The sequence below is a fragment of the Paroedura picta genome, chromosome 7, assembly GCF_049243985.1.
Source record: "Paroedura picta isolate Pp20150507F chromosome 7, Ppicta_v3.0, whole genome shotgun sequence".
NCBI lineage: Eukaryota > Metazoa > Chordata > Lepidosauria > Squamata > Gekkonidae > Paroedura > Paroedura picta.
The window spans coordinates 28503772-28531566 of record NC_135375.1 but is presented as its reverse complement, the minus strand read 5'-3'; the positions used below and the strand labels follow the sequence as shown (position 1 = coordinate 28531566).

General features: G+C 42.7%; 1 protein-coding gene across 2 annotated transcripts in view; it reads left to right on the top strand.

Annotated features, from left to right (window-relative positions):
- The window catches only part of DEPDC1B (DEP domain containing 1B), a 37543-nt gene extending 13895 nt beyond the window's left edge, over positions 1–23648 (top strand). Inside the window, exons 3-11 of one of the 2 annotated variants that reach the window (XM_077347195.1) lie at positions 5790–5925; positions 6217–6344; positions 7557–7687; positions 8820–8867; positions 11681–11821; positions 15785–15951; positions 16492–16668; positions 18599–18784; positions 19880–23648. In XM_077347195.1, the coding sequence (XP_077203310.1) occupies positions 5790–5925; positions 6217–6344; positions 7557–7687; positions 8820–8867; positions 11681–11821; positions 15785–15951; positions 16492–16668; positions 18599–18784; positions 19880–20041 (1276 nt within the window). In that variant the 3' untranslated portion in view covers positions 20042–23648. The remainder of the gene's footprint in view (positions 1–5789; positions 5926–6216; positions 6345–7556; positions 7688–8819; positions 8868–11680; positions 11822–15784; positions 15952–16491; positions 16669–18598; positions 18785–19879) is intronic. The other variant, XM_077347196.1, reaches the window with a different exon arrangement.
- Positions 23649–27795: the final 4147 nt, after the last annotated feature.

Below are 27795 nucleotides of genomic sequence, written 5' to 3'. Positions count from 1 at the left end.
GGTTCTACATGTCGACAGTAATCTGCTAGGGCATATTTTACTATTGCTGTCTGACTCGTCTGGAGGTGGAGAATAAAAGAAGACTCATGCACATGGAATTTTAGTCTTTCCATGCACAGGAACACAGTAATAACTAGTGTTTACACATGTGTGTCATTGTTTGAAATTCAGATTATTTTGAACAACAGTGAGTTCACATGATTTATACTCTCTTGGCTGTTGTCTGCTTGGGAAGAAGTGGAACCCACTCAGTGGAAGTGATGCCTTGTTTGTTTGCTGCATAGTTTGCTAAATAACTCAATCAACAGTAATAGAAGTAGAAGAAGAAGACTTGGTTCTTACATGCTGCTTTTCCCTACCCGAAGGAGGCTCAAAGCGGCTTACAGTCACCTTCCCATTCCTCTCCCCACAACAGACACCCTGTACAGAGCGCTGATATCACTGCTCGGTCAGAACAGTTTTATCAGTGCCATGGCGAGCCCAAGGTCACCCAGCTGGCTGCATGTGGGGGAGTGCAGAATCGAACCCGGCATGCCAGATTAGAAGTCCGCACTCCTAACGATTACACCAAACTGCACCCAAAAGAGTTGTTAAGACAGGCCTGTGTCTGCTTCATTCTGTTCTCCTTCCTACAAGCACCCTGTGTAACGTACAGCAGTAAGGCAGCTGAAAAATTTAAATATCATAATAATTAGTACGTCGGTTCAGCGTTTGCTGTATTACATTCCTCTCCTTTCTACACTGTTTGTGTTACTTCAACTGTTGCATCATCCACAATAATTAGGAATGGAACAAGTCTGGAGGTAGTTTTCTGTTTTGCCGTACTCTCCATGGTTTAGTTCCTTTGTTTTGCAATCTGCTTGCTTTCTCTTCTTTAACTGTCTCTTTTGTCTTGTGGAATGTGAATTGAATTGCTTTTAAAAAAACAATCAACAAACCTTACTTGGCTATTTTTCCTGCTTAATTTCTGTCAGTTACTTTGTGGTAGGCTTATATCTATCCCATTCTGAGTATTTGGGGTCAATAGCATTACCTTGATCAAAGTAACAGTGGCTGATCTACTGAGAAACCTGATCAGGTCTCTTCCATAGGGGATTCTCCCAAGTTAGTGCACTGTTAGGTATTCAGTTGAAAGCAAACAGAATGTATTAATCACTCCCAGCCTTGTTTCCCCTCTGCCCCAAATCAGATTTACTTATTTTAAACTGTTATATGCTGGCTCTTTAGAGACCTGCTCACAGTAGTTTCTGAAATAAAAAGTAAAATGTAAATTAAAATTAACAGCCGTTAAAAAAATAAGAAAGCCCAAATGCATAAAAGTAAGTAAAGGTATCTCCTATGCAAGCACCGGGTCATGTCTGACCCTTGGGGTGACGCCCTCTAGTGTTTTCTTGGCAGACTCAATACAGGGTGGTTTTGCCAGTGCCTTCCCCAGTCATTACCGTTTTAACCCCCAGCAAGCTGGGTACTCATTTTACCGACCTCGGAAGGATCGAGGGCTGAGTCAACCTTGAGCTGGCTTCTGGGATTGAGCTCCCAGCCTCATGGGCAGACAGCTTCAGACATCATTTCTGCTGCCTTACCACCCTGCACCACAAGAGGCTCTATAATGTAACCACTAGTGGTGTTCTATTGTTTTCCCTTTTGGGTCTGTCTTCTAACAGGTTTTCTCTTGGTATCCTTCCCAGCAAGCTGGGTACTCATTTTACCGACCTTGGAAGGATCAAAGGCTGAGTCAACCTTAAGCCGGCTGCTGGGATTGAGCCTCATGGTCAGAGCTTCAGACAGCATGTTGGCTGCCTTACCACTCTGCGCCACAAGAGGCATAAAAGTACAGAAGCATAAAAAACATAAAAACTCAAAGCATAAAACATTTGACTTTAATAATCCTTAGAGCTGTTTTCAGGCTAGATGCCAATATAGTTATAAGGATTATTATAATAATTATTTGGGCTGTAAAGCATTTTATGCTCCAAGCTTTAATGTGCTTTTATGGTTTTGTTCTTTTTATGTGTCTGGGCTTTTTCACTTTTTTAAAATGGTTGTTAATTTTAATTAAGTTTTACTTTTATTTTAGAAATCACTTTGAGCGGGTCCCTGAAGAGGCAGAATATTCCTGTTTTAAATAAATACACCAGAGCTATCCTCTGATCATTTTGCAGTGTGCTTCTAGTCTGAAAATAAGATTAAACGCATACAGTTATAAGTTATGGTCTTTCCAAAATGTGCTCAGTCTTTGACATGCTGCTTTTGAGTATTTATTCAGGAGCAGGTTTATGTAAACTATGCTGCAGCACTTCAAATTTGATGCTAGTTCCAAATGATAGGTAAATTGAGTGAAAGGCTGGTGACTGAAATTTATCATCATCATAGTATTCTGGACCACTTGGAGTTTCTGGACCAGCTTTAAGGGCAGCCCTGAAGAGAATGAGTTACAGAAGCCTAATCTGGAGGTGACCAACCATTTCATGAATCACAGTGGCTAGATTGAGTGTCAAGAGATAGGGTGCAAGTTGTGATGCCTGGTGAAGATGGTAAAATGCCTGGTGACCAATATTTGTGAACTTGACCTCCATTGGTAAGGTGGTTTCCTGGATCACACTTAGACTCTTGACGGCAGTCAAAGTTGTTAAATGGACCCAGTTCAAGAGCCAGGAATTGTACAGTATACTAATATACAACTGAGTAGTTTTGGTTGGTCCTTTAGTTAAGAATGTCAGGGATTGAATTGTTTTGAACAGTTGATCTGGGCACGAGCTAAAGGGGTCAAGAGAGGCTGCAAAATATTCCCTTTTTGTGTCCTTTACTGTCATCTCATAAGCATTTGTAAGTGTCGTATGAGATGTTCTTGATGCTTAATCATGAGTTTTCCACCAAGCTGCTCCTGGTTTGGAATGCCAGTAGAGAGAGTGCTGGGAAGCAATCTCTTGATAGCCTCAGTAAGACAGCCATACCAGTCTTCGACTAGCACATCTACTGAGTCATGTGGGGTGGGGCATCAGATCCATAAGTTTCCTTGGGTGAGGGTAAATCAGTTCTCTGCCTGTACAGGGCGGGAGCAGGTTATTGATTTGAGTCTTAAGGAGAAAATAGTCTGACCATGGCACCCTAGCTGACTATTTATCCCCATTCCAAAGGTCCAGGGTGTGGCCTGCAAGGTGTGTGGGATCTGTAACAAATAGGGATAGTCCCAGCATTGCCATGGAAGGTTCTAAGTCCGAATTCTGCAAGGAGCCAGTCACCTCTGCATGGACACTGAAGTTCCCCATGACTAATAACCTGGGGAACTGTAAGGCCCGCTCAGCCACCAGTTCCAAGAAATTTGGCAAGGCATCTGCTGATGCATTAAGTGTTTGGTACACCAGATAGTTGGTCAAATTCTCCACTGCGTTCCACACTGAGCCCTGGGCAGATTCCACGACTGTTGGAATGGGGAGTGTTGTAAAGCAGTGTTCCCCAACCCCGTGGATCAGTCGGTACCGGGCCGCGGCTCCTCCTCGTCCTCCTCCCTGGCTGCTGCCTTGAGGGCTGCCCTGCCACTCTGCCGCTGGCTCACCTTTGGTGTTCTCCAGCGGCCGCCATGGCTGGGGCTCCCCCTCAGCATGGCACTGCACAGCTGCTGCTGGCAGCGCCCCCCCAGTGGGCGGCAGGAAGTCAGGGGTGCCAACTGGAAAGCAGGTTGAGTAGGGGCTCAGGCGGCTGCGGCGACGTCCCTTGGCAAAATACTACACCCCCCCCCCCAGGGCCACAGTAAAATTGTCAAGTGTTAACCGGTCCCCAGTGATATAAAGGTTGGGAACCACTGCTGTAAAGCATTGGTAGATTCCAAGACTGTGTACTGGAATGCTTATGGGAAAGTGAGCCCTGTCAGATAGCTGTAATTTTCTGAGTACACATGTGTGAACCATAAGGCACTGAATTATCTTTCATTGTGTCACTTGTATCTAGTTCCTGTCTGCAGTCAAAAAGCAAGTCAACAGCAGAGCAGTAGCAACAGGCACAGTGGAATGTTAAGAGCTGGAAATGCAAGTCCAGTCTCTGCACAGTCATATGTACCAATTCTTTACGTATACATTGCTGAGGCCGGGTGAAGTGGAGTAAGAATGCTTGCAGAGACAAGGGCTGCAATGTCATACTTTCGGGTCTCAAAAAGTCTTTGTACTAACAAAGCTTTCCACTTTTCAAATAAACGTTCGATACTTTAAATATATAGCCTCTTTCAGTGTGCCTTTAAGTATTATTTTTAGGATTTCAGCTTGCCTTATTGTGACTTGAAAGTAAGTCTCTCCACCTTTTCCCTCAAAAAATAAATTATTCAGCACCGATAACTCTGTTTGCTATCAGCCATTCAACAGACTGAATCAGGCAGATTTTTAACATTCCATGTATGATTGATGTGTTGTATGAATGAATGTCTTGTTAGTACTTTCTGTTGACAAAAGCCAAGTTAAATTGTTGTCAACCTCAACATTTTGTTTTGAAATAGTGGATGTATTTGGAGCTCCCCCTGGTGGACTTTTGCATGCAAGCCGTACAATAGTTGGGGATTTTTTTTTTTAAGGGTTCATTTTTTTACATACATTTCTCTGGTACGTGTTGAATATTTATTTACGCAGCAGCAGAACAAAGTTTCTGCTATTTCAGACCAGCATGGCTACCCACCTGACTCTATTTACACAGCAGCTAGTGATGCATAGAGTCTAATGGATTTTTCATTTGTTTTATAAATATTTGCATGGATTGGTCATTCATATTTTCATAAATGTCAGAGTCCGCCAGGTCCTGCACGCTGCCTTTCTCTGCCACTTTGCAAACCACGGGGCACGCCCAGGCTGGAATGGTACTTTGGGTGATCTGCGAAGTCTCAGAGAGGGAGTTCTCCCATTCTCTTTCTCCTTCTTCACTCCCCAGGCTCGCAATAGCTGTCTCGCTACTGTTGAGCCTCACCTCATTGATGTTCCTTTTCACCCTTAAGTACCCTTCTGTCCTCCCTGGACCCTCCCCCAAGCTTACAAGGGCGCTACGGTACGCTCCAGGTCCTGGTGTCTCTGCCAGCCCTCTCCTCCCCCGTTCCTTCCTGGTTGGCTGCCAGAGCATTCCTTCTGGGTCATCTCCTGCAGCGTGGGGTCGTCAGTCATCTTCTCCAGTCGGTCCCTCTCACTGCGTCTCTCTCCATATTCTATCTGCCGAGCCACGATCAAGGTACGATGATCAACGTCCTCGTCCCAATCTGTTCTCACTCTTGGGCAGATGTCGGGGGGCTGGCCAACAAGCAGGGAGACCCCGAACAATAAATGGAGGAAAAAAAGAACAAAAATTATTGACGTAATTGGAGACCATTCATTGGGGTTGTATCCAAACTTGAGTCAAGGTCAGAATTTACAATTCTCTTGAAATTATGCTTATTAAGAGCAGATTTGTAAATCTGTAAGTAACTTGAGTTAACTGAGAAGATAAATAGAGACATATCCCTTGAAGAACATAGTGATTTCTGACTTTTCATCTCTTATGTTTCTCTGTATGAATCTTTGCTCATTTATCATTCAAATATATCTGTATTGCTTGATCCATTGCATGAGTTGGCCTACTCCTGGGAAGAATCCACATTAACAAATCAGCAGAAACTCCTTTTTCTACTTTTTTGAGGTTAGCATGGCTAATGCTATGAATTTGATGTATGTATTTTAAAAACTGAATTATATCAAAGATGTGTAGATGAGAAGGTTTTCTACATTGTTTTTTACAGACTGAATTTCATGATAATTAGATAATGTCCTCTTTTTTTGTAGATTTCCTCCTTTCTCACCACTGAAACCATACCCGAAACGACCTCCATTCCGAAAGGAAATTATTAAATTTCCAAACTGGGATGATATTGAAAAAGATACTTTCCAAGACCACATACCAATGAAGCAAATCATGTTGGTAAGATTTACATAAAATCTGTGTTTGTATAGTGTAACGATAGCTAACTCTTAAGGAATTCACTGTAATATTACAAAAGTATTGTCTTCAGTGTATGTTGTTTGAAACTGTGGTGTGTAAAGGTATACTCAACAATTCTCTTATTATACAGAACCTGCACCATTGATTTCAGTGAAACATAACTGTGACCACATTTGTTTGGTTAGGAATCAAGTTGTCATTGCTTTAGAAACAGTGTCTTCATTAAATCAAAGTGTTATAAACTAAGAAATCTGTTTTGTTTTGCTATAGAACTCTGAAATGTGGTACAAACGTCACAGTATAGCAATTGGAGAAGTACCGACATGTAGACTTGTACACCGTCAACAGTTAACAGAGGCAAATGTAGAAGAGATATGGAAATCCATGACACTGTCACAGTAAGCTTTTTTTTCAGACTATAAGCATTGTTTTACCAAAAAAAATACCTAGATCTGTAAATGGAATTGATTTTCATTCCCTGGTTTGCAGTACCAGTCCTTTAAAAAAATGTTGTGACATGTATAACAATATCCACTGCTGATCCCCTCACCAGGTTCTTGTTATTCCAGTAGTTGGCAATAGTTGCTGTTCTCCAGTGTACATCTTGTAAGAATGTAATCAGAACACAGCATGTCTCTTGCTTCTTAGCTGAGGCCCTTAGATATTACAGCAAACAAACCAACCCAAACATAAATGCAGATCTTTGCAAAAATGAGTATTGTTTTTTGTCTGATGGTACATGGTGAAATTTTATTTTGTTTTCATAGAATCATAGAGTTGGAAAGGACCTCCAGGGTCATCTAATCCAACCACCTGTGCAGTGCAGGAACTCACAACTACCTGCCCACCCATGGTGACCCCAATTTCATGCCCAAGTGATCTCTCCACCAAAAATCTCCAGAATCCAAGGTGGCCTGGAGGAAATTAATCTACTATCCCACAGCAGCAATTAGCAATTTTCTGGGTATGCAAGGAAGGGCCACAAGAGACAAACACTGGCACATCCCTTCCTGCCCACCCACTCACAATCTGCTTAAATTCATAACGTTGATATTTTAAATATCAATTATTGGATTGGATCCTATGAATTGTAAATAGAAGGCACTCTTGGTGGTAGGTCTTTCCCCAGGCTCCAGAAAAGCTCATACTGGGGAATTCTGGAAGTCACATCAACCAAGTGCTACAAGACTTGGAAGTCTGCAGTGAAGAGGATGAATTGGGTAAAATTCTTCCTCCTTCTTATACAGATGGAATGCTTGTTCTGCTCTACTTTGTTGGCATGAGGAGGAGTTGGCAACAATTTTGCCCAAGTCCTCTTCCTGGCAGTCCCCCATGTCTACAGCATATTGCCCAGGAGGGTCTTTTGGAACCAGCATTGGGGGGGAGGGGAGTTGCATCTTAGGGGCTTGATGGAGGAAGCAAAAGATGGGGGATGGGGGAATTGTCTGTCAACCCAATGTTGTTTTGATTAGTAATATCTCAGGGTGACATCATGCTGCTGTTAAAAACCATGGCAATGAGAATGTAAACTAATTAGTTGCAATATGAGCTGCTTCAAAATAATTGCATGTTTTCGTCTGAGCTTTTTTTTGTATGTTTTTTAAACACAGCTTGCAAAAAATTTTAGGCTTGGATTCCCTAGAAGATGTGCTGGACACCAAACTTGTGAACCCAAAGCATATAATCCAGAATGTATATCATATCAACAAGCAGGGGGTTGTCATTTTAGAAGACAAATCAAGTAAGAGAAGCCATCTGTTCTTGTTGTTTCCTTTCCAGATGTTGTGTTGACTTTTCTGAAAATTCATTAAAGATGGTTTTCTGAAGCAGAAGCCATCTAAAGTATTAGAGATTGTGTGAAAGATTGTTCACTGTCAATATAGTATTTAAATTGGTCCAGTAGCAATTCACAGAGGAACAAGTTTAGAAAATAGGTCCCTGTCCCAAGTAAATAAAAATTTGAATGTTGGCTCTACAGGGATGAGTGGCAGGCAAACCATTGAAAGGAATAAATATATGTTATGTATACTTAAGTTTCCTTTGACTGAAAATGATTTTATTAAGCTGGCATATTTATGGGGAGCATGCATTTTCTGGAATGATTAGAGGGACTACAGCAGCTATTAAACCACTTCCTTGTTGTGCTCGGGAATTAAATTTAAGACAATAAGGATAACTAAGAATGGGAAACCTTTAGGCAAAATACATTTCACAAAGACACATTTTTAGTGAGTTAGTAATTCCCCAGTAATTAACAGAATATTCCTGCCTGCTGGGAGAAATGAAGTAGTTGGAACTGCTAACTTTAACGGTTGCATCAATCAGTTTTGGGGGATGAGCTCCATGAAAGTAAAATATGGCCATAAAAACACAGACCCAGAAATTAAAACAGGGCAGGAAGGAGGAGTGGTCCTGGACGGAACATCAGATGAAATGAGGAAGTCTTTACCCACTAGCCAAAGACAGTGATAGAAGGAGACAGACGAATCTCTCTGGGGAGGAAGTTCCATCACCAAGAAGGTCCCTTTCTTTGGCTGCCATGTGTCTAAACTCAGGAGGTGGGGCAGCTGAAGCAGGGCCTCAGAAGATGACCATATAACCATTGCACCTTTCTTCCCTGATGAATCTCAGGATGGTTTACGCAGGACTCCAAGATGGTTTCCCATCCAGACATTTACAAAATTCAAAAAGAAAGAAAGGTGGAAAGTGCCACGGTGTTAAAGGTCTGGCCTTGTGAATATTGTCTGAGCAATGCAAGCAGGCAGCCTTCCTGTGGTCGTGATGCTAAGTGTTTCCCTTGAATAGAGCTTGTTTTACACGCTGTGTTGATATAGTTTAACAATTTAATTTTCTAAAATGTTTTTGAAATGCAGAGGAGCTACCTCATTGGGTACTGTCGGCAATGAAGTGTCTGGCAAATTGTAAGTATTGGTTTCATTGCAGTGACGTGATAAATGGTTTTTCCTTTTCTATATAAATCTGTCATTGAACATGAGGCTTCTTTTGATATTACAACTGTAGAGTAGGGTTGTGTGTCCATCCTTCCACTCCCCTGAGCAAAGTTTATTCAATTTATAGTCCACCACTCCCACACAAGCTGGTTCGTGGTAGGTAACATCATAACCCCCTCATGCATACACAATAAGACCCCAATAAAACAGAATAAGAAGCTTATCCCTCCCTGGCAGTGAGAAAATACCCCCCCCCCTCTGCTCAATGTGACTGAATCCACCCCAGTGTTATTGGGAGTTTGAGGTCATTGGGAAGGAGCCAACCCCAAGGCTTCTGTCAGCATTGCCTAAATTTATGTAAACTGAAACACTGGTAGAGCATGTTTTCTTCCCAGGGGATCTTGAACTTCTGACATCACTGAATGGTGTCAGTAGGAAAATTTCCTAGAGAATTTCTCCCTGTAGGATTACAAAAGATTTTTCTCCACATCTGAGAGTTCATAGGTAAAGGTAATAACTTTCCCTTGGGGCTTTCCTCTTCATATATTATTTAAATACTGAAGATACCCACTTGAGATCTCATTGGCTTAGTGGTTAAGAATGGCATCTTCTAATCTGGTGAGCTGGGTTTGATTTCCTGCTCCTCCACATGCCAACTGGGTAACCTCGGGCCCATTGGAACCATGATAATGCTGCTCTGACCGAGTAGTCCTGTCAGAGCTATCTCAGCCTCACCTACCTCACAGGGTATCTGTTGTGGGGAGAGGAAAGGAAGGTGATTACAAACTGCCTTGAGGCTTCTTCTGGTAGAGAAAAGTGGGGTATGAACACCAACTCCTGCCTCTTCCTTATTTACATCTTTGGGCATGTGAGAGCTTGACAGGATGGCTCAGCTTGCTTTACTCACAAGAGTATTGCTGTTTCATTTCCTCCCAGGTGTTTAACATGCCGCAAAGATTACACAACAATTGAAGTGGAGCTGGCCCATTTGCAGGAGTTGGCTTCTGGGTTGGCTCTTTTAGGGTGTTTCTTACGGTAATATCTGGAGGCAGTTTGTCAGATCAAATGTTGCTAAATTAGGTGGCATTAAGTGTCTTTGGTTCTTTGATTAAAAAGTCAGGAGAAGATGAGAATCAGCAAATTGAGAGCAAGAGAATGCAAATAAGTGGCTGCTTATTTAGATGTATTTCTATTCAAGAATTTATCGGCCTATTGGAGGGTCTACACTCTTCCACTGGGAGTCATGTGGATTCTTATATTGTATACTGTCCAACTGCAGCGTTTTGGATTTCTCTGCAGTCTCCCAGAGTTGCCTCAAGTGTTTCAGGAATTCCCTTGAACACATGACTCAGAATTTGCACAGAAATCAGGCCTGTAGGGGAAACATCCCCCCTCAGACACTTGTGTCAGAAAGTCTGTAAGCCGAGGGGGGGGGGTGTTGTCGCCGCGAGGAGGTAGCTGTAATCAGGGTTTTTAATTATTATGGTTTGGGGTTTTAATGATCATTTTTTGGGAATTTTATTTTGGGGAGGTTTTTCTTTGTGAACCTCCATGAGCCATTGGGATTGGTGATACAGAAGTCGAAAAATAAACAAATCTCTGTTAACCCATTGCTATAGTGATATGTTTGTTAAAACCCAGCATCTGTACTGTATCGATATTAGTTATCGCAAACCCTGTGAATATTTGTAGTGTTGCCACCCACACACTGCCTTTCTCTATAGCCTTTCTGATTTTGTGGAATAGCCTCCCAGAAGAAATTAGGAAGGCTCCATCTCTTTTGCAAATTTGTGAGGGTTGTAAGAAAGAATTTTCCAAGAAAGTCTTTGGAGTCTGTTGATGTACTCTACTTTGGATTTTAGGGGCTACTAATAGATGCTATAAAAGGGTGTTTTAAGTGTTCAGTGTTTCTAATTTGGTGTGGTTAAATGTTTTTTAATTAGATAGCAACCTTAGCACCTTGTTGTTCGAGGGAAAAGGTGGGATTATAATACCTAAAAGAAATGTATTACTTGGAGGAAGAAGAAGAAGAGCTGTTTTTTTTTTGTACCCTGATTTTTATTACCCAAAGGAGTTTCAACACAGCTTACAATCACCTACCCTTCCTCTCCCCACGACAGACACCTTGTGAGGAACGTGGGGCTGAGAGTTCTAAATACTCTTACTGGCCCAAGGTCACGCGGCTGGCCACATATGGAGGACTGAAGAATCAAACCCAGTTCTCCAGATTACAGGCTACCACTCTTTAACCACTACACCAGACTGGAAGGGTGCCCATCTTAGCTGCTGAACTTCTCCTTTTGTGGAAGTTGCGTAGCTGACCCATTTGCTTCTCAAAGTGGCCTTACAGAGAAAGTTGTTGCAGACAGATGCTTACATAGGCATAGATTATGCTATGCAGGTATTTTCAAACATGTGACACCCCTCCCCTTTCTCCATGTACATTTTGAGGCAGTATAAGTTGAATGAGAAGACTGTCTTGAGACTCCTGTGCTTTTGAATTGTCTCAGTCCAGGAAATCCTAAAATATTTTGCAATTAATAGAATGGTGAAATAGGGATTGTACATTGCAGGTAAGAAAATGCAATAATTGGAATAGAATATGTTTGTAATTTCTCATGCTTCCCAACTTGCTGAATATTTTATTGGTGGTGGTGATTTTTTTTTTGTCCAGAGTGTCTTAATTTTTTTCCTGCAATTAACTCTGCTATTTAGTAGAGATTTAAATGGTAGTATTTCTACAACCAGTGCAAGCTGAATAAGAATATTATCTCTATCACTAGGGCCCAGGTGTCCAGATCTGAAACAACCTACTTACTTGGGATTTGAAAGAGATGTCTTCAGGACTATAGCTGATTACTATGGCCACATGAAAGAGCCTCTTCTGACTTTCCAGTTTTTTGACATTTTTGTCAGTGTGTTAGGTAAGCTATCACTTTGCACGATTTGAGCCAATGTAGGGCTTTCTAATCCACTGCAGAATGTATCACTGGTATTAAGAGAAAAAAAAAGTTAATACCTACAAGAAGACCTGAATTCAGGACAGGGCTGCAGCATGGAGATAATTTAAAAACTGTCTCGTCATTGCAATTAGAATTTTAGGGGGGTAAGGACTGGTCAGTATTTGAGCAGATTTTTCTTATATATATGGTTCTCAGTTAAGAGAGAGAGGGAGGCCAGTATTCATTCATTCATTTCTATGTCACCCTCCCCTGAAGGCTCAGGAGGGCTTACAACATATTTGTATCTTGTTATATTAATTTGTCTGGCCACAGCCATTGGCCTGGTAGAACAGCTTTTGTCTTACATGTAATCCAGAATCATTTAGTTCCTGAGGGCCCTGATCTCACTAGGCAGAGCCAAGTCAGTAAAGCAACTCTTTAACACCATAATGCAAAAAGAGAAAAATGATTATTGTTACAGAAAATCAGTGGTCCCCAATCTTTTTATCACCGGGGACCACTCAACGCTTGACAATTTTACTGAGGCCCACTGCCCTAACGCTCTCTGACTCTGGTCGCTATGGTAATGTTTAAACATCCCTTCAAAATAAGATACAGACATGCCACAACAATGAACATAAGGAACATTTTATTTTCATGGAAATTTTAACTCATGACAATGACAAATCAATGGGAACCCTGAGCTTGTTTCTCTGCAACGAGATAGTCCCATGTGCGCCTGCCGGATCGTGGATGAAGTAAAGGGCCGGGGGGAGGGGGGAGAAGGCATCCTTCGCGGCCCACCTCCAGTTAGTCGGCGGACCACATGTGGTCCGCAGCCCACAGGTTGGGGATCACTACAGAAAATGATTGCCTTCCACTCCGCATTCTTATGAAGATACATTTGGAAACAGGCAATAAGCCAGATGCCTGTCCTTTTTGTGGACTGTTGATGGAGTTACTGTGAAGGTGCATTTAGCACATGTTAATTATGTACTTCTTGAGAGAATCTTTTGCTAATTTGTATTTAGTACATGTGAGTTTTAATTTTGTCCCAATAATACATTTTTTTCTCATTTTGAAATAGTGTCTTAAGGGTTTTCATCACTGGCTTGATAGGGTTGCCAGCTCCAGTTGGGAAATAGTTGAAGATGCATGGGGTGAAGCCTGTGTAGGACAGGGTTGGGGGAGGGACTTCAGCGGAGTATAATGCCATAGACTTCACCTTTCACAGCAACCTTTGCCAGGTGAGATGATTTCTGTCATCTGGAGATCAGCTGTAATCCCAGGAGATCTCAGACACTATCTGGAGGTTGGCAACCCGGCTGGCTGATGAGTCACATCCTTTACAGTTACACAGTATAGTGCTTTTTAGTGGTGCTTTAGCTTCCCCCCCTCCCCTTCCTGTTTGTAAACGCTGTGTTCCATTTTGGTGTTATTTAAAATTAAACTTGGTACATCCTTGGAGGATAGATCTAAACCAGTGGTCCCCAACCTTTTTATCACCGGGGACCGGTCAATGCTTGACAATTTTACTGAGGCCTGGGGGGGGGGGTAGTCTTTTGCTGAGGGAAGTCGCCGCCGCCTGAGCCCCTGCTCCACTTGCTTTCCCGCCCGCGCCCCTGACTTCCTGCCGACCAATGGGGGGCGCTGCCAGCAGCAGCTGCGCAGTGCTACGCCAAGGGGGAGCCCCAGCCATGCTGGCCACTGGAGAGCACCAAAGGTGAGCCAGTGGCAGAGTGGCAGGGCAGCTCCCGAGGCAGCAGCCAAGGAGGAGAACGAGGAGAGGCTGCGGACCGGTATCAATTAATCCACAGACCGGTACCGGTCCCTGGATCGGGGGTTGGAGACCACTGGTCTAAACAGCTATTAGCTGCAATGGGTGAATGGAATCTCTGTGTTCAGAGGCAATACATTTCTAAATACAATGTACTGAGTGAGGGGGGCATGACTATCTGGTATTGCCTCAGTTATTGTCATCTCTTATGGCTTCTCAGGCATATCTGATTGGCTACTGTAGAAAACAGAATGCTTCACTGCAAGGAACTTTGCTCTCATCCAGCAAGGCTCTTATTTTCTTAACCACTAGGTAGTTAGAAAAAAAACTCAGTCTTTTATGTCGCTGCCTAATAATGTTGCATTTTATTTCACATAGAATTTAATTATAGTTAGCTTTCAGTTTCTGTCTATTAGAACTTTTATGTGGTTCCATAAAACACAACTAATATGAAGAATGTGGTATACAGCTTACATAGAATTTTTAGAGATGCCTACGTTAGATTCAGCGATTGCTTTTATGCTTAATTCTCTGGGTTGACAGCTCATTAGGGCTGAAATTTATTTTCCCCTTTAGGCTGTTGATTTAGGTTTTATTGAGTATAATAATGCAGAAAGCCTGCTAGAAAACAGCCTGACCATAAAGCTAAATGATATTTGTAGGCTAGAGTGTAACTTGTACTTACACTACATCTTGAGACTTCTTGCTTTGATAACAACAACAACAACAACACACCTCTGCTGTGTTCTGTGGAGGCAATAAAAAGACTTCTGCACTTAAGAGTGACTTGATGTGATCATTATTTTTATTTTGCTGGGATAATTCTGCGGTAAATATCAAAGTTGCATAGTCTGCCAGTATACTAGGACTTTGGTCTGGAACGCATATAATCATGCTGGTATTTTAACGGCATTTAAAAAGGTTGGGAGAGGGCTACACACTCAAGTGCTCGGTTCTCAGGTACAAATTGTCTTCTTGTCTTAATTATTAACTGGTATGTGTGGGCCAGTACTAACCCTAGTTAATGCTGGTTAGGTTCCTGACATGATTACACAGGTCTGAGCTGCCTTGCATATCCCAGATGACCCTTCCCATAGCCAACACAGGTACACATTGCTGGTGTACAAGGGATACCAGCTCACAGTTGTGTTCCTTTGCTTCCTTTGTTCCTTTGGGTTGTTGATTCTGCTGATACTGTTTGCATTCCTTTGCATTCATTGTTTTTATGCTGTCCATTTGGAAAGATCGGGTTTTACAATTCATCATTATGTGTGGCCTGTTAGACGAAAGGGCAAGGTATAAGTATTTAATAAGACTATCAGTTTAATAAGACCATCAAAGAAAGTCTGGGAAATGGAAAGTGTCACCACGCAGCCTGATCTCGATTTTTTAAAAACTGTGTCAGAAGATCAATCATTATTCTCCTCAAGAGTTCACTCCCTGAATTAGACTCAACCACTCATTGAGCAAGTATAATTTATATATTTATTTAACCTAAACCTTGCCTTTTGGCTCAGATTTGTAGCCTTCCTGCAGTCCAGCCTTTCTCAACTTTTTTACTATTGAGAAACCCTCAAAATAGTCTTCGGGTTTTGAGAAACCCCAGAAGTGGCACAATCATGCAGAATATGGTTGGAAAGCATAGCTGTGTACAAGCCACCTACAGCCCCTTCCCTTCCCACCCCCCCCAGGCCCATCATTGGACTGCTGAGCCACACACGAGTTATCAGGCTGCTCGTCATCTGGAGGTTCAGGCTGGCCCCAAACCTCAACATGATCTTTGTTGGCCAAGTTTTTTCACCAGTAAGATAGTCCCATCTGGGAGTGATGGGAGACAATGACACCCGAAGTATGTTGTAAAGGGCCGGGGGGGGGGGAGAAGGCGTCCTTCGGGGCCCACCTCCAATTAGTCGAAGGACCACATGTGGTCCACGGCCCACAGGTTGGGGATCGCTAGGTAAACTGATCAAATCTTTAAAATACACCTAATGAAATCAGTTGTCTTTGACCCTTGTGTTACAGTGTTTTCCATTCCGTTACACGTTTTGAGTTTGAAATGTTATCCATTTAACCTAATCACAAATTCGGTCAAATTACGTGGTTCTCTCTATACAGAAACATGCCTAACAGTGAAATATCATCCTTTGGAAAATTATGTTTTGACTCAGGTCTCCTCCAGAAAGAGACTTTGGCCATCGAAGCGTTGCAGATTTGCTGTCTTCTTCTGCCACCAGAAAATCGTCGCAAAGTCCAGCTACTGATAACTATGATGGCCAGGATCAGTATGAATAAGGACCTCCCCACTCTCTGTGATACAGTTGGGACAAGAACACTGGTATGTGGCTGGCTGGAAGGGAACGATCTTGTGAAGACAGTTTGGAAGACAGTCTCTTGCATTCCAAGGCCATCAAGATGAACAATCCTAGCACACAATCAAAGAAATAATGTAACCAGAGGGAGGGCAGGAAAAAGCCTGTTAGTCGGTTGTGTGCCTGGGCTAAGGTCTACTTTGGACCCTTCTCAACCCTGCTTCCAGTTACTTCTGATGGGGCACCAGAGGAAGCAAGAAGCAGCTGCTTGAGCATGCCCTTCCCAAGAGACCCTTTTATTGAATTTTCACACTTACAATACAATCCCATTTAAGTGACTTAGAGAAGGGGTAGTCAACCTGTGGTCCTCCAGATGTGCATGGACTACAATTCCCATGAGCCCCTGCCAGGATTCGCTGGCAGGGGCTCATGGGAATTGTAGTCCATGAACATCTGGAGGACCACAGGTTGACTACCCCTGACTTAGAGTGCTTCAGTTCCTGGGAGCCACTTTGGGAGGTAATTTTGTCTGACTGGTGTGATAAAATATACCCTTTCTGTTTCAGATGGTTCAGACCTTTTGTCGTTCTATTCTCTGTTCCAAAGACGAAGTGGATTTGGATGAATTGCTGGCAGCTAAGCTAGTATCCTTCCTGATGGACAATTCTCAGAAAATCTTAAACACCCCTTGTGCCCTGAAAGCTGCAATAGAGGAACATGTAGCACATCTTCGAAGGGTCCAGGTAGAGATGTAAATTTTCTTCCCCGGGATGCTCCTTTACCACACTATTACAATTAAACACATTCTTGTCCAGGAAATAAGTCATCAAGGAGCTTAGGGTTACTCTTATTTAATTCCTGTAGTTTATGGTGAAATTAGTCAAACCCCTTCTGTTGTCACATTTTAGTTATTATCTCAAGACTGAGTCTCTCAACAGTAATTTCTCCCTTTTTTTGAGAAATCTCCCTTGGGCCAAGCAGACTGCTACATAAGTTTCTTCTGAAAATTGTAGGGCCAGGAATAGTTGTTGATCCCTTGTTACAGTTTGTTACTATGGGTTATTCATGGATTTGGGACTCGCTATGAGAGTAAAAAAAAAGAGCCTCTTGTGGCGCAGAGTGGTAAGGCAGCAGACATGCAGTCTGAAAGCTCTGCCCATGAGGCTGGGAGTTCAGTCCCAGCAGCCGGCTCAGGGTTGACTCAACCTTCCATCCTTCCGAGGTCGGTAAAATGAGTACCCAGCTTGCTGGGGGGTAAAATGGTAATGACTGGGGAAGGCACTGGCAAACCACCCCGTATTGAGTCTGCCATGAAAACGCTGGAGGGCGTCACCCCAAGGGTCAGACATGACTCGGTGCTTGTACAGGGGATACCTTTACCTTTACCTTTTTCTGAGAGTAAATCCCACTGCAGTAGATTTCTCATGTAATGTATATACTATCTTAGAATGTATATCCAACTATTTGTAATATCCTCAAGGTGGTTTATGATAACAAACTTTAAAGGGCAACATTAACATATTGCAAAATGAGAAGTAATATTTAAAACAAGCCAGGCTCCAAGCAACTGAAGTCCTCCATTCTGAAATCATTACACAGTGGTTCATAAAATACATATCTGGGAATACAGCGGAGATTGGGAGCTTCCATAAAAATATCCTATTTCTGCTGATGGGACTGCTTTGTTCAGGGCAGTGGTTGTACCCAAAGAAGGGCTTTAGTCTCCTGATCACAATATTGTGTGTTAAGTGCCATCAAGTGCCATCAAGTCATTTCTGGTGGCACTATGAATTAATAATCTCCAAAACATCCCTATTGTTAACAGCCTTGGTCAGGTCTTGCAGACAAAGGACCGTGGCTTCCTTGACTGAGTCAATCCATCCCACATTGGGTCTTCCTCTTTTCCTGCCACCTTCAACTTTTCCTAGTGTTATTGTCTTTTCATAGTGTGACCAAAGTGTGAGCTTCTAGGGAGAGTTCAGGCTTGATTTGATTTAGAAAAGAATTTGTTTTTTTGGCAGTCTATGTTATCTATAAAATTCTACTCCGACACCACATTTCAAATGAATCAATGTTCTTCCTGTCTGGCAGTGGATGAGCGATTTTGTGAGTGTCCTGCATTGTGCCGGGGGGGGGGGGGGGTTGGACTAGATGACCTAGGTTCTCCCTTACAACTTTATGATTCTATGCTTTCTTCACTGTCCAACTTAAGCACCCATATATAGTAATGGTGAATATTAAGGTATTAATTATTTTGATCTCGGTAGCCAGCAACACAGTCTTATTTTTAATGATCTTTTCTAGCTGCTTCTTCATGGCTGCCCTTCCTGTCTCAATTTTCTTTTGATTTCTGGAGTACAGCAGTCTCCCTTTTGGCTGATGACTGAGCCAAGGAATAGAAAATATTTGTCAACCTTATGGTTGTGTTTATTCTTCAGTTCTTCATGACTTTTGCATTCTTGATGTTCAGCTGTGATCCTGCTTTGGTGCTTTCTCCTTTAATCTTCATTAGTAGTAATTTCAAGTCTTCAGTGTTTTCTGCTAGTAAAGTGATGTCATCCTGCATATCTCAAGTGGTTAATGTTCCCTCTACCTCGTTTACCCATGAGGAAATATGCATATAAAACTTTAATGCTGGAACGCAAAATCTGAGCTGCTTGTCTTTCCACCTAGATAAAATATCCGGGAGCAGATACTGATGCCGCTTTGCCTGCGCCATCATTTTGTCATCAGATCACCACTGATGAATTTGAATACCAAAGAATAAATGGCTGTCAAGAACCACTGGCAAGCTTGCTGGAAGAAATTGCAACGGATACAGAAATGTCCGCAAAAGAGAAGAAGAAAAAATTGAAGCGGGTAAAAAAAAAAAATCACAAACGTCTTTTAAAACATTTTTCTTCCATCTCTCCGGTTTCTAAATGAATGGTGCTTAGAAATTTTATGGTATTTTAACTCTCCAAAAGAGCTTTGCATGTTGTTGTCTTGCAATTGCCTGAGGAAGTGTGCCTGCATACAAAAGCTCATGCCTTGAATAAATCTTTGTTGGTCTTAAAGGTGTCGTTGCACTCAAATTTTGTTGCAATTGTTAAAACAGTTCTGTAAGGCAAAAGTCATTATTCCTTCCCTTTTGCATACGGAGGGTTGAGAATTACCAAGTGAACTCTTCTATAGATAAACTGGCTGGAAAATAAGCTTCTGGCTTCATTTCTCTTTTTTCCCTATAACTTCTTGCTTCTTCAAAGCTTTTAAATATTGTTTTAGCCACTGTTCCTACAGACCCATCAAAGATTATTATGGAACTAATAGATTTGCAAATATTTGCAAGTTGGGGATGTTCTGAGCCATGAATGGGAGAATAAACTTGCTGCATATGTAAATAATGCTACAAAAAGTGTGTAAATTTGTTCCATAGTTTAGTGTTAGAGCATCTGCTTAGCATGCAAAAGGTTCAATCCCCAGCATTTTCAATAACCAGTTAAAAGGATCAGGTAATAGATGATGTGAAAGATCTCAGCCGTGGAGCTCCCAAAACAACTTTCTCCGTGCTGCCTTTCCCTCCCTGCTGGAAATAAATCAGGGTGTTAGTAGAACTGACAGCAGTAGTGGCACAGGGACTCCTGATGGCAGAGCTCAAGGTTAACTCAGCCTTCCATCCTTCCAAGGTCGGTAAAATGAGTACCCAGCATGCTGGGGGTTAAACGGTAATGACTGGGGAAGGCACTGGCAAACCACCCCGTATTGAGTCTGCCATGAAAACACTAGAGGGCGTCACCCCAAGGGTCAGACATGACCCGGTGCTTGCACAGGGGATACCTTTACCTTTTTAAACTGCTTTGTAGAAGTAATTTGGCAAGATAAAGGAAATTCTAATCACTTTTTTCCTTGTTATCCAAGACTTACTGCTTTTATTGAATAAGCCTTTCTTTCTAATACCGCTGTATTCCTTTGTAGTTTCAGAAATCCTATCCAGATGTATACAAGGAGCGATTTCCCACCCCTGAAAGCGAGGCAGTTCTTTTTCCTGAAAAAAGTAAACGGAGACCAATGCTGTTGATGTGGGCCTTTAAAAAACCTTTCCAGCCATTTCACAGAACAAGAAGCTTTCGAATGTAGGATTTGAGTTGCATTGCATAATGGATCCATTTTATGCATCTGAAGCAGCTGAAAATACGTCTATAACTACTGAATACTTGGTTGAAAGGGAAAAACACTGGGGCAGAAAACTGCTGTGCTGAGCCATTACCAGTATTACTTTGCTGCTGTTCTTGAAAATCTCTTACGTCTTTCTTTAAAAAGGAGTAAAAGTTAGCTATCAGCAATAACTGTGTTGGTTGTAATGTTAGGATTTGACATCTTAAAAGGGAACTACTAGATATTGTTGAAAAATACTGTAAAATATTGTATGTACTTGAATGAACCTGAAACACTGGATCTTGCTCTGCATGGCTGTCTGTAAATCAGGTAGCCAAATTCCATACTGCTGATTTCAGTGATGGGCAAAAGGCCTGTGTTCTTGGTTACATGCCTAAGGTGAAATGCTCAGCTTTAGAAACATGGACTCCAAAGCACAGGCCTTCAGACATGTCATGTGATATCTGCTTAGGTATTGTTGTATCAACTATGGGAAAGTATTGTGGGCTACTGTGACTGTTGTGGGGCTATGATGAACCTCCCCATCCATGTTGGTGGGCAGAAAGGAGCACAATCAAGAGCGATACTACTTTGTTCTTATTGACTGGCTCCTTAATATGGGCAGCTCATGGTTCCTGATTGCATATGTATATATGGACTGTTTTGTCAAAAGTCTGTGCTATTTCATACAGTGTTTTTGTAGAGGTTTTTGATTCATGAAAAGATGTGTATTGCCTCTCATATTGTAGAGCTTGTGCCAGTACCACTTTTGAGCGAATGAGAAAATGACTGCATACTTGAAATGACTGTTGAAAGCACTATGGCCTTCATGAGGATACACAAAGAGCCCTGGTGGTCCATCTAAGAGACCAATGATCCATCTAATGCAGCATTCTGTTTCACACAGCTGCCAACAAACAGGGTATAGAGGCCAAGGCGCACCCTGATTCTGCCTCCTAGCACTCAGATTCAGTGGCTCACTACTTATCCATATGGAAATTCCCCTAACATCATAGCTGGTAGCCACTGGTGGCCCTGTCCTTTATGAATCTGCCTAATCTGCTCGTAAGGCTATCTGTGCTTTTGGCCATCCCTACTCCCACTGGCAGTGAATTCCACAATTTAATCACTCATTGAGTAAAGAAGTATTTCCTTTTCTCCATCCTTAATCTGTTGCCTGTCTTGGTTACAATTTATATCTTGGTTTCAGAGAGCCCAACAGTCAGATAGACTGCACTGGTGCATGTCTCCTACCCAGCTCCCATTGCTGTAGATTTAGGTGTTTGTAAATGTAGTAATTAGTTGATTTTACAGATTAAGAGAGATGTAGTTATCCTTTGGCACCTGTGTGCAGGTTCTCCTACTGTCATACCCACACCCTGCATTCTGGCACCAGGGGGCGCTCCAGAGGCAGAGAATCTCCTGGAGGCACCAAAGACGCCACAGACCAGGAGCTGCTTGCTCTCCCAGAGGATGAGCAGCCTGGTACCAACCAAACTGAGACCCAACCCTACTATGTGAAACTCCAGGACGAGATGCCCACCAGCCCTGAGGACTCGACAGAGGAGCAGCACCAGCGGCCCCAGGTCAAGACCCTGGTAAGCCCTGAATGGCAGCATTGATGAAGGAGATCTACCTTGACAGCTGTCAAAAGATTGGCACACCTGTCAGCCTGCTGTTAAGGTAGATGGTTGGGGCCCACCTGCACCTCCTTCCTCTGACAAGGGTTAGATCCAACTTTAACTGTTTGAAGGCTGCTCCACCCTGCTCTGTATTTCAGGAGGACCTTGCCTCAAGGTCCTTCATGGGTACAACATATGCATTCCCTGCCTGTCTTCCCAGTCAACTCCTTGTTCTGGTTCACTACAGCAAAGCTCTGCCTGCCTGATTCATGCTTCTTGACTTTGGCCTGACTCTTGACTACACTTCTGGCTCTAGATCTATGGCTTGGCTTCTGACTGTGTCCCTGGCTCTTGACCCCAGCTTGGCTTGACTCTGCTCCCTACCCTGCTTGCTGTGTGAACTGTCTCTCTGGCTTTTGGCCTCTCAGACTCAACTCTGGCTCTTGCCCTCCTGCCTCAGCACAACAACCTGGCCGAGTAGCAGCACTCCTACAAAAGCAGATACCTTTTGCAGTGTTCTCCACTAAATATTTTTGTCATGAAAATATTCTCCCACAACCCAGTCTTCCAATAGGTAATTGAACTTCTCACTGGCATAACTGTTGTAAAGTAGCAAATGGCCTTTCCCATTTCAGCACATCAGATCAGCTTCAACAAAGCTCTAGAGTATGACAGTTTAATGTTGGAGGCTAGCATTTTTCAGGATAAAGGCCAAAGCCCTTGTACATAGATGGTCAGCCTCCTCTATCCTAAACAAGTTTAGTCAGTCAGTCAGTCAGTAACCTTTTATTGGCATAAAACAAGTGTAAAACTTATAGAAATAGGACTTAAAAATGAAATGATAATGAGATAATAAAATAGGCCTTGGGCTTACGTAACCAAACAGATCTTAATAAAATCAGAGTCCAGTAGCACCTTTAAGATGAACAAAGATTTATTTAAGGCGTGAGCTTTCGAGTGCAAGCACCCTTCATCAGACTATGATCTTCTTACATGACAGGGAATATATAGCAAAAATCAGTTCTGTTACATCTGTGTCACAACCAGATACAGCCAATGATAATCCTTTGTCAAAACAGCCAATCAGTCCCCTAGAATTCAGTGTACTTTACAAAGAGAAACCAAAATGTTGCTGGTAGAGAGATCAAAGGCTATCACCTCTCCATATGTGCTTGCACTCGCCTTGAATAAATCTGTGTTGATCTTAAAGTTGCTACTGGGCTCTGATTTTATTGTGCTACTTCAGACCAACACGGCTACTCATTTGAATCAAACAGATCTTAAAACGATAAAATGAGCTATAAAATATAGAATACAAAATAGGCAGCATATTACAAAAGTATCTTAATTAGGACTCTGGCAACTATAATGGTTACCCCTGGATCTCTGTCAGAGAGCAGGAATTGCAAGGTCACAGTCTTACTTACAGAAAGCTTGTCAGGCAACAAAACTATCATCCTGACATCGCTCATATAAGGGGCAGTCTAGCAAAATGTGTGAAATGGAATGGCAGCCAGAACTGCCCGGGCAGAGTCTCGCCTGATATGGGATTCGGTTAAACCTTCCCTCTAAAACCTTCTGAAGGAGACCATTGGTTTCAGTGAGCAATTGGGTGTTCAGACTAGCTTGCTCACTCACACCATCCATTTGACTTTCTGCCACTTATTGGTACTGGTTGAAAAGTGGGAAGAGGTCCAGTTAACCAGATTAGAAGAGAACTGCCAAAAGTCAGTGTTGGAAGGAGGAATGGATTTGGCCCCCTATAAAATTTTATGCTGGCTGGTAAACAAATCTGCATCGTTAGTGTTTTTAGACAAACTATAGGTCGTACTTCTGTCTCTCCCCCCACTTTGAGAACTGGATTCAGGATGAAATCTTGAAAGGCAAAAGTGTTTCGTGTGATGGGATTACTGGACGTAAGGAATTGTATTGTAAATGTGTCTTCTGCTCTTGTATCAAGCATTAAATCATGGTTTTAACCCCTTTGTTTCAGAACAATTTTTTACATTAAGTACCACACGGGCAATGCATAACACTTTTGCAGCAAGAAAAGCTGTTCAATTGGGTCTCCTTTGGTGTATCTTTAGTTGTCCTATCAATGAAAAGCTTGAATGTGGTGTTCACAGCTGTTCTGTATTGCATTTAGGTGGTACACCTCAGCACAACAACCTGGCCGAGTAGTGAGAAGACCCTCAGAACTAACTTCGAGGGGTGTGGGAGATCACACAAACAGACAAGTAGTCCTTTCGTTCCTTATTGTGTCATTAATTTGGTTTAAGATTTAATGTTAAAGTTGGTCACCTGACAGTTTCTCAAAGCAGTTCAGTCATTTCCAGTGCTTTGTACTTCCAATCTACCGCCATGGTATCCTGTTTCTGCAGGTTTAATCCCAAACTGATTCAGTGGTTCAAAGCATTAGGTCCACAACAAATACTTCTGGAGCTGCCACAAGGTGTTTATGAAGACATTACTTACTACATGGAATAAGAGGCTTATCCAGTCGCTGCTGCCTGCTTTTGAGATGCATGGTTGCTGACCTTCTCCTCCCCACAACTACTTTAGTACCTTTTAAGTAATCTCAGAACCTTGTCTTGGATTTGGGCAGATGGAACACATTTTATTTGTTGATCTCTTTCTTTTTTGCAGACTGCACATTGCCCTCCTCTCTGTTTCTGGGAATCTAGGATGCATGGGAGACTAGTCCAAGAGGGAAGGTTGAATAGATCCCTTCCACCAGTATTATTACAGTTACATGATAGGATAAAATATGAAATTAGAAAATGGCAATTAATGTAGTTAAGACTTCCTAGCAGTAGTTCCAGGAAATAAATCAATGAGAATTTCTTCTTTTATGATCTTATTCTGAAGAGGTTTTACATATTATTTTCATCTCTTTTTAAAGCCCTCCGTGTTCTTGAAACATTTGGGAAAGGTTCTGCCACTATATTCTTCACTATGATCCCTTGTCAAACGCTGAAAAGTTGACATCCTTCAACAGTTTGCCATACTTTCCTGAATACGTAGCCATCTGATTCACACCATGTGGAAGTAGCCCTTTGTCAATGAAAAAATGCCCATTGGCCACCTAAGTATCTTTTTGGAGATTTATGGAAGGCTGCTATATTTTTAAAGGACTTGTAAGTTAATGTGATCCAGACTTGGGAAGCAGCAAGTTTACAAATAGAAAACCCTGGATTCTCTTGATGGTCTCCCATCAAAGTACTAATCAGGGCTGACCCTGCTTAGCTTTTGAGGTCTGACTAGACTAACATGGATCACCAGGGTAGGGGTGCCCTAAAGCAGTGGTCCCCAACCTTTTTATTACCGGGAACCGGTCAACGCTTGACCATTTTACTGAGGCCTAGGGAGGGGGTAGACTTTTGCTGAGGGATGTCACCGCCGCCTGAGCCCCTGCTCCACTTGCTTTCTCGCCGGCGCCCCTAACTTCCTGCCGCCTGCTGGGGGGTGCTGCCAGCAGCAGATGCGTATTGCCACGTCGAGGGGGAGCCCCAGCTATGGCGGCTGCCAGAGAGTACCAAAGGTGAGCTGGCGGCAGAGTGGCAGGGCAGCCCCCAAGGAAGCAGCCAGGGAGGAGGACGAAGAGGAGCCGCAGCCCGGTACTGACTGATCCACGGACCAGTGCTGGGCCCCGGACTGGGGATTGGGGACCGCTGCCCTAAAGGGTCCCTATCTGTTTATGTAGACAAGCTCAAATGATTTATTATCCTTTTGTTTTAGAAGGAAAACACTTCCCATGCCCCCGCATCTCAGTGAGTCCTGAATTGCCCCACATACAATGAGACCCATTCCAATCAAATTCTGACATCTCTTAAGGCCATTAAAATTTTGAACCAGCAGTACGAGGACCAGGCTAAGTTCCCCTCTATCATGGATGAACAACTGATCCTTTTTAAAAATACTCATCTCACTTGTTCAGGATTCTATGGTCGGTAGATCATTTTTGCATGCATTTTTATATGCAACTAATACTATTTGCCAATGAATACACGGCACACTGTTTATATGGGTAAAACGCTGACTTGTTGATGTACAAATAACATTGTAAATTGGACAAGTTTTACTGGAGCGACTCAATGTGAAGAAGCAGAAAATGATACCAAAATAAAGAATTGCACGAGGTTGCCGTGAAACTGAAACAGGATTTTTGGTCGAAAAGATCAGGGAAGAGAAATGTGAAACCATTTCTGTCTTAGAAGTATCTTATATGGTAGGGAAACTGCCTTTCCCTTTTAGTGCTGGCAACTTCCTATGTCTCCAGGTGTGCTAAGTGCTGACCAGGCATCTTTGGAGACCTGGTCCTAAATGTCATCATGATCTATTATGAATTTCCATTGGTTGGTCACAGTGCTGATGCATGAAGAAAACGGAGCTATCACATGGTTCAACTCATTAATTAAAACTGGAACAGTTGCTCACAAGCAAGCCTTTGCTTTGATACCTTTCCTGTTCCAGAATAGCCAGTGACCATGGAGCTGCATGGTGGGTTAGAATGCTTTTAAATCTCCATCATCTTGGTGAGTTCATATACATTTTTTAAAACTTATTTTTAAAAAAATTAGCTTGCAGGGTACTGAGAAATGGCAGTCTATGAAGCAACACAAGGAGTTGCCAGCAGAGGTCAGGCTTGGGACGTTTTGCAAGAGGGACTCCACCTGGAATGGTATTCAAACTGCCCAGAGATGTGTTGCTTAGCTTTAGTACTCTTAAGCTTATATGAAATACATGGCTATGATAATAGACGTATTTGACATTTTAATACTGATTTGCATGTATCAGATTCCTTTTAAATGTTGTATTTAACATTACATTGCAAAAAAATGCTTTTATGCACAAAAGGATACTTGTAAAATATATGCAGGGACCCACAAGGACTTATGGGAGGCATCTCATTTCCCTCTCCCCTCTGAAAGCCCCATTGTCTCTCCCCCTTTCCTGTTTCTCCCCTTCCCAACCTACATTTATTTGCCCTCTGTCTTCAGCTTTTCCTCCCCCCTCCCCCCAGCAGCTTCTGCCTAGGGAACTCTGACCCAGTTGTGTGGCGCTGGCCACTTGGGCCCTCATGCATGGTGGGAAATCTTAAAGGACTTATGGGTCAACACTGCACTTTCCTCTGTATTCCCTCACTATGCTATTTCTTTCCGTCCTTGTGGCAACTCCTATATCCTCTCCCCTTTCCCTCTTTATTCCCTCCTCTGCCATTCGCCAGCCCATCTTTTATCTGCCTCCCATCTTTAGCTTTGCTTATTTATCCTGTCTTTCTTCACAGTGGAGACCAAAGCAGCTTACATTATTCTCTTCTGTGTTTTATTCTCACAACAACCCTGTGAGGTAGGGTTAGGTGGAAAATGTATCACTGTCCCAAAGTCACCCAGTGAGTTTCCATAGCAAGAAGGGGATTCAAAGCTGGGTTTCCCAGAGCCTACTCTGAAACTCTTAACTGCTTCTCTACTCTGGCTTTCTTTGGATGGCTGCTGTTGAAAAGTAGCAAGCAGCCAGCATAGGTTAGTTATGCAAGTTGGGTGGTATCAAGTCATTCAGGGGTAAGTGCCAGGTGGCCTGAACCTAGGGATGCCTCCCTCAAAGCCTGCTCTCAAAGCCTGCTTTTTAAAGTTTAAATGGGCTGCACAACAGAGCCCGAAAAGCTGAGTGCAAACCAAACAGCTGTTTTGGGGGATTTCTGCAAATCCCATTTAAAGGGACTGCAGTCTCTTTCAATGGACTCTGTGCAATCAAACCAGTTCAGTTTGCAAATTAACCTCTTGGTTTGGTTTGTGTTTCAGCCGTGAACTATGAACCAATATGAACCACATTTTTCTGGTTCATGCCCATGCTCTTCATTGTAAATCTCCCTCCTTTGTTAACTGATCCCTTCTCTCTTACTCCCCTTCCCCTTCTTGTCAATATTCTCCCTGTCTTCCCCCTTCTTACCTTACCAGCTTCTGCAGTATGGAAGCTGCTTTCACTAAGCCTGGTCCACCCCCAAGCTTTTGGGCCTGGCCATAGTAGTGGTGGTGTCTTGGAGCTGTTTCATGGCTAGAGGAGCTCCCACATGCTGACATGCTTAGGCATAGAGCAGTTCCTGGGTGCTGCCAT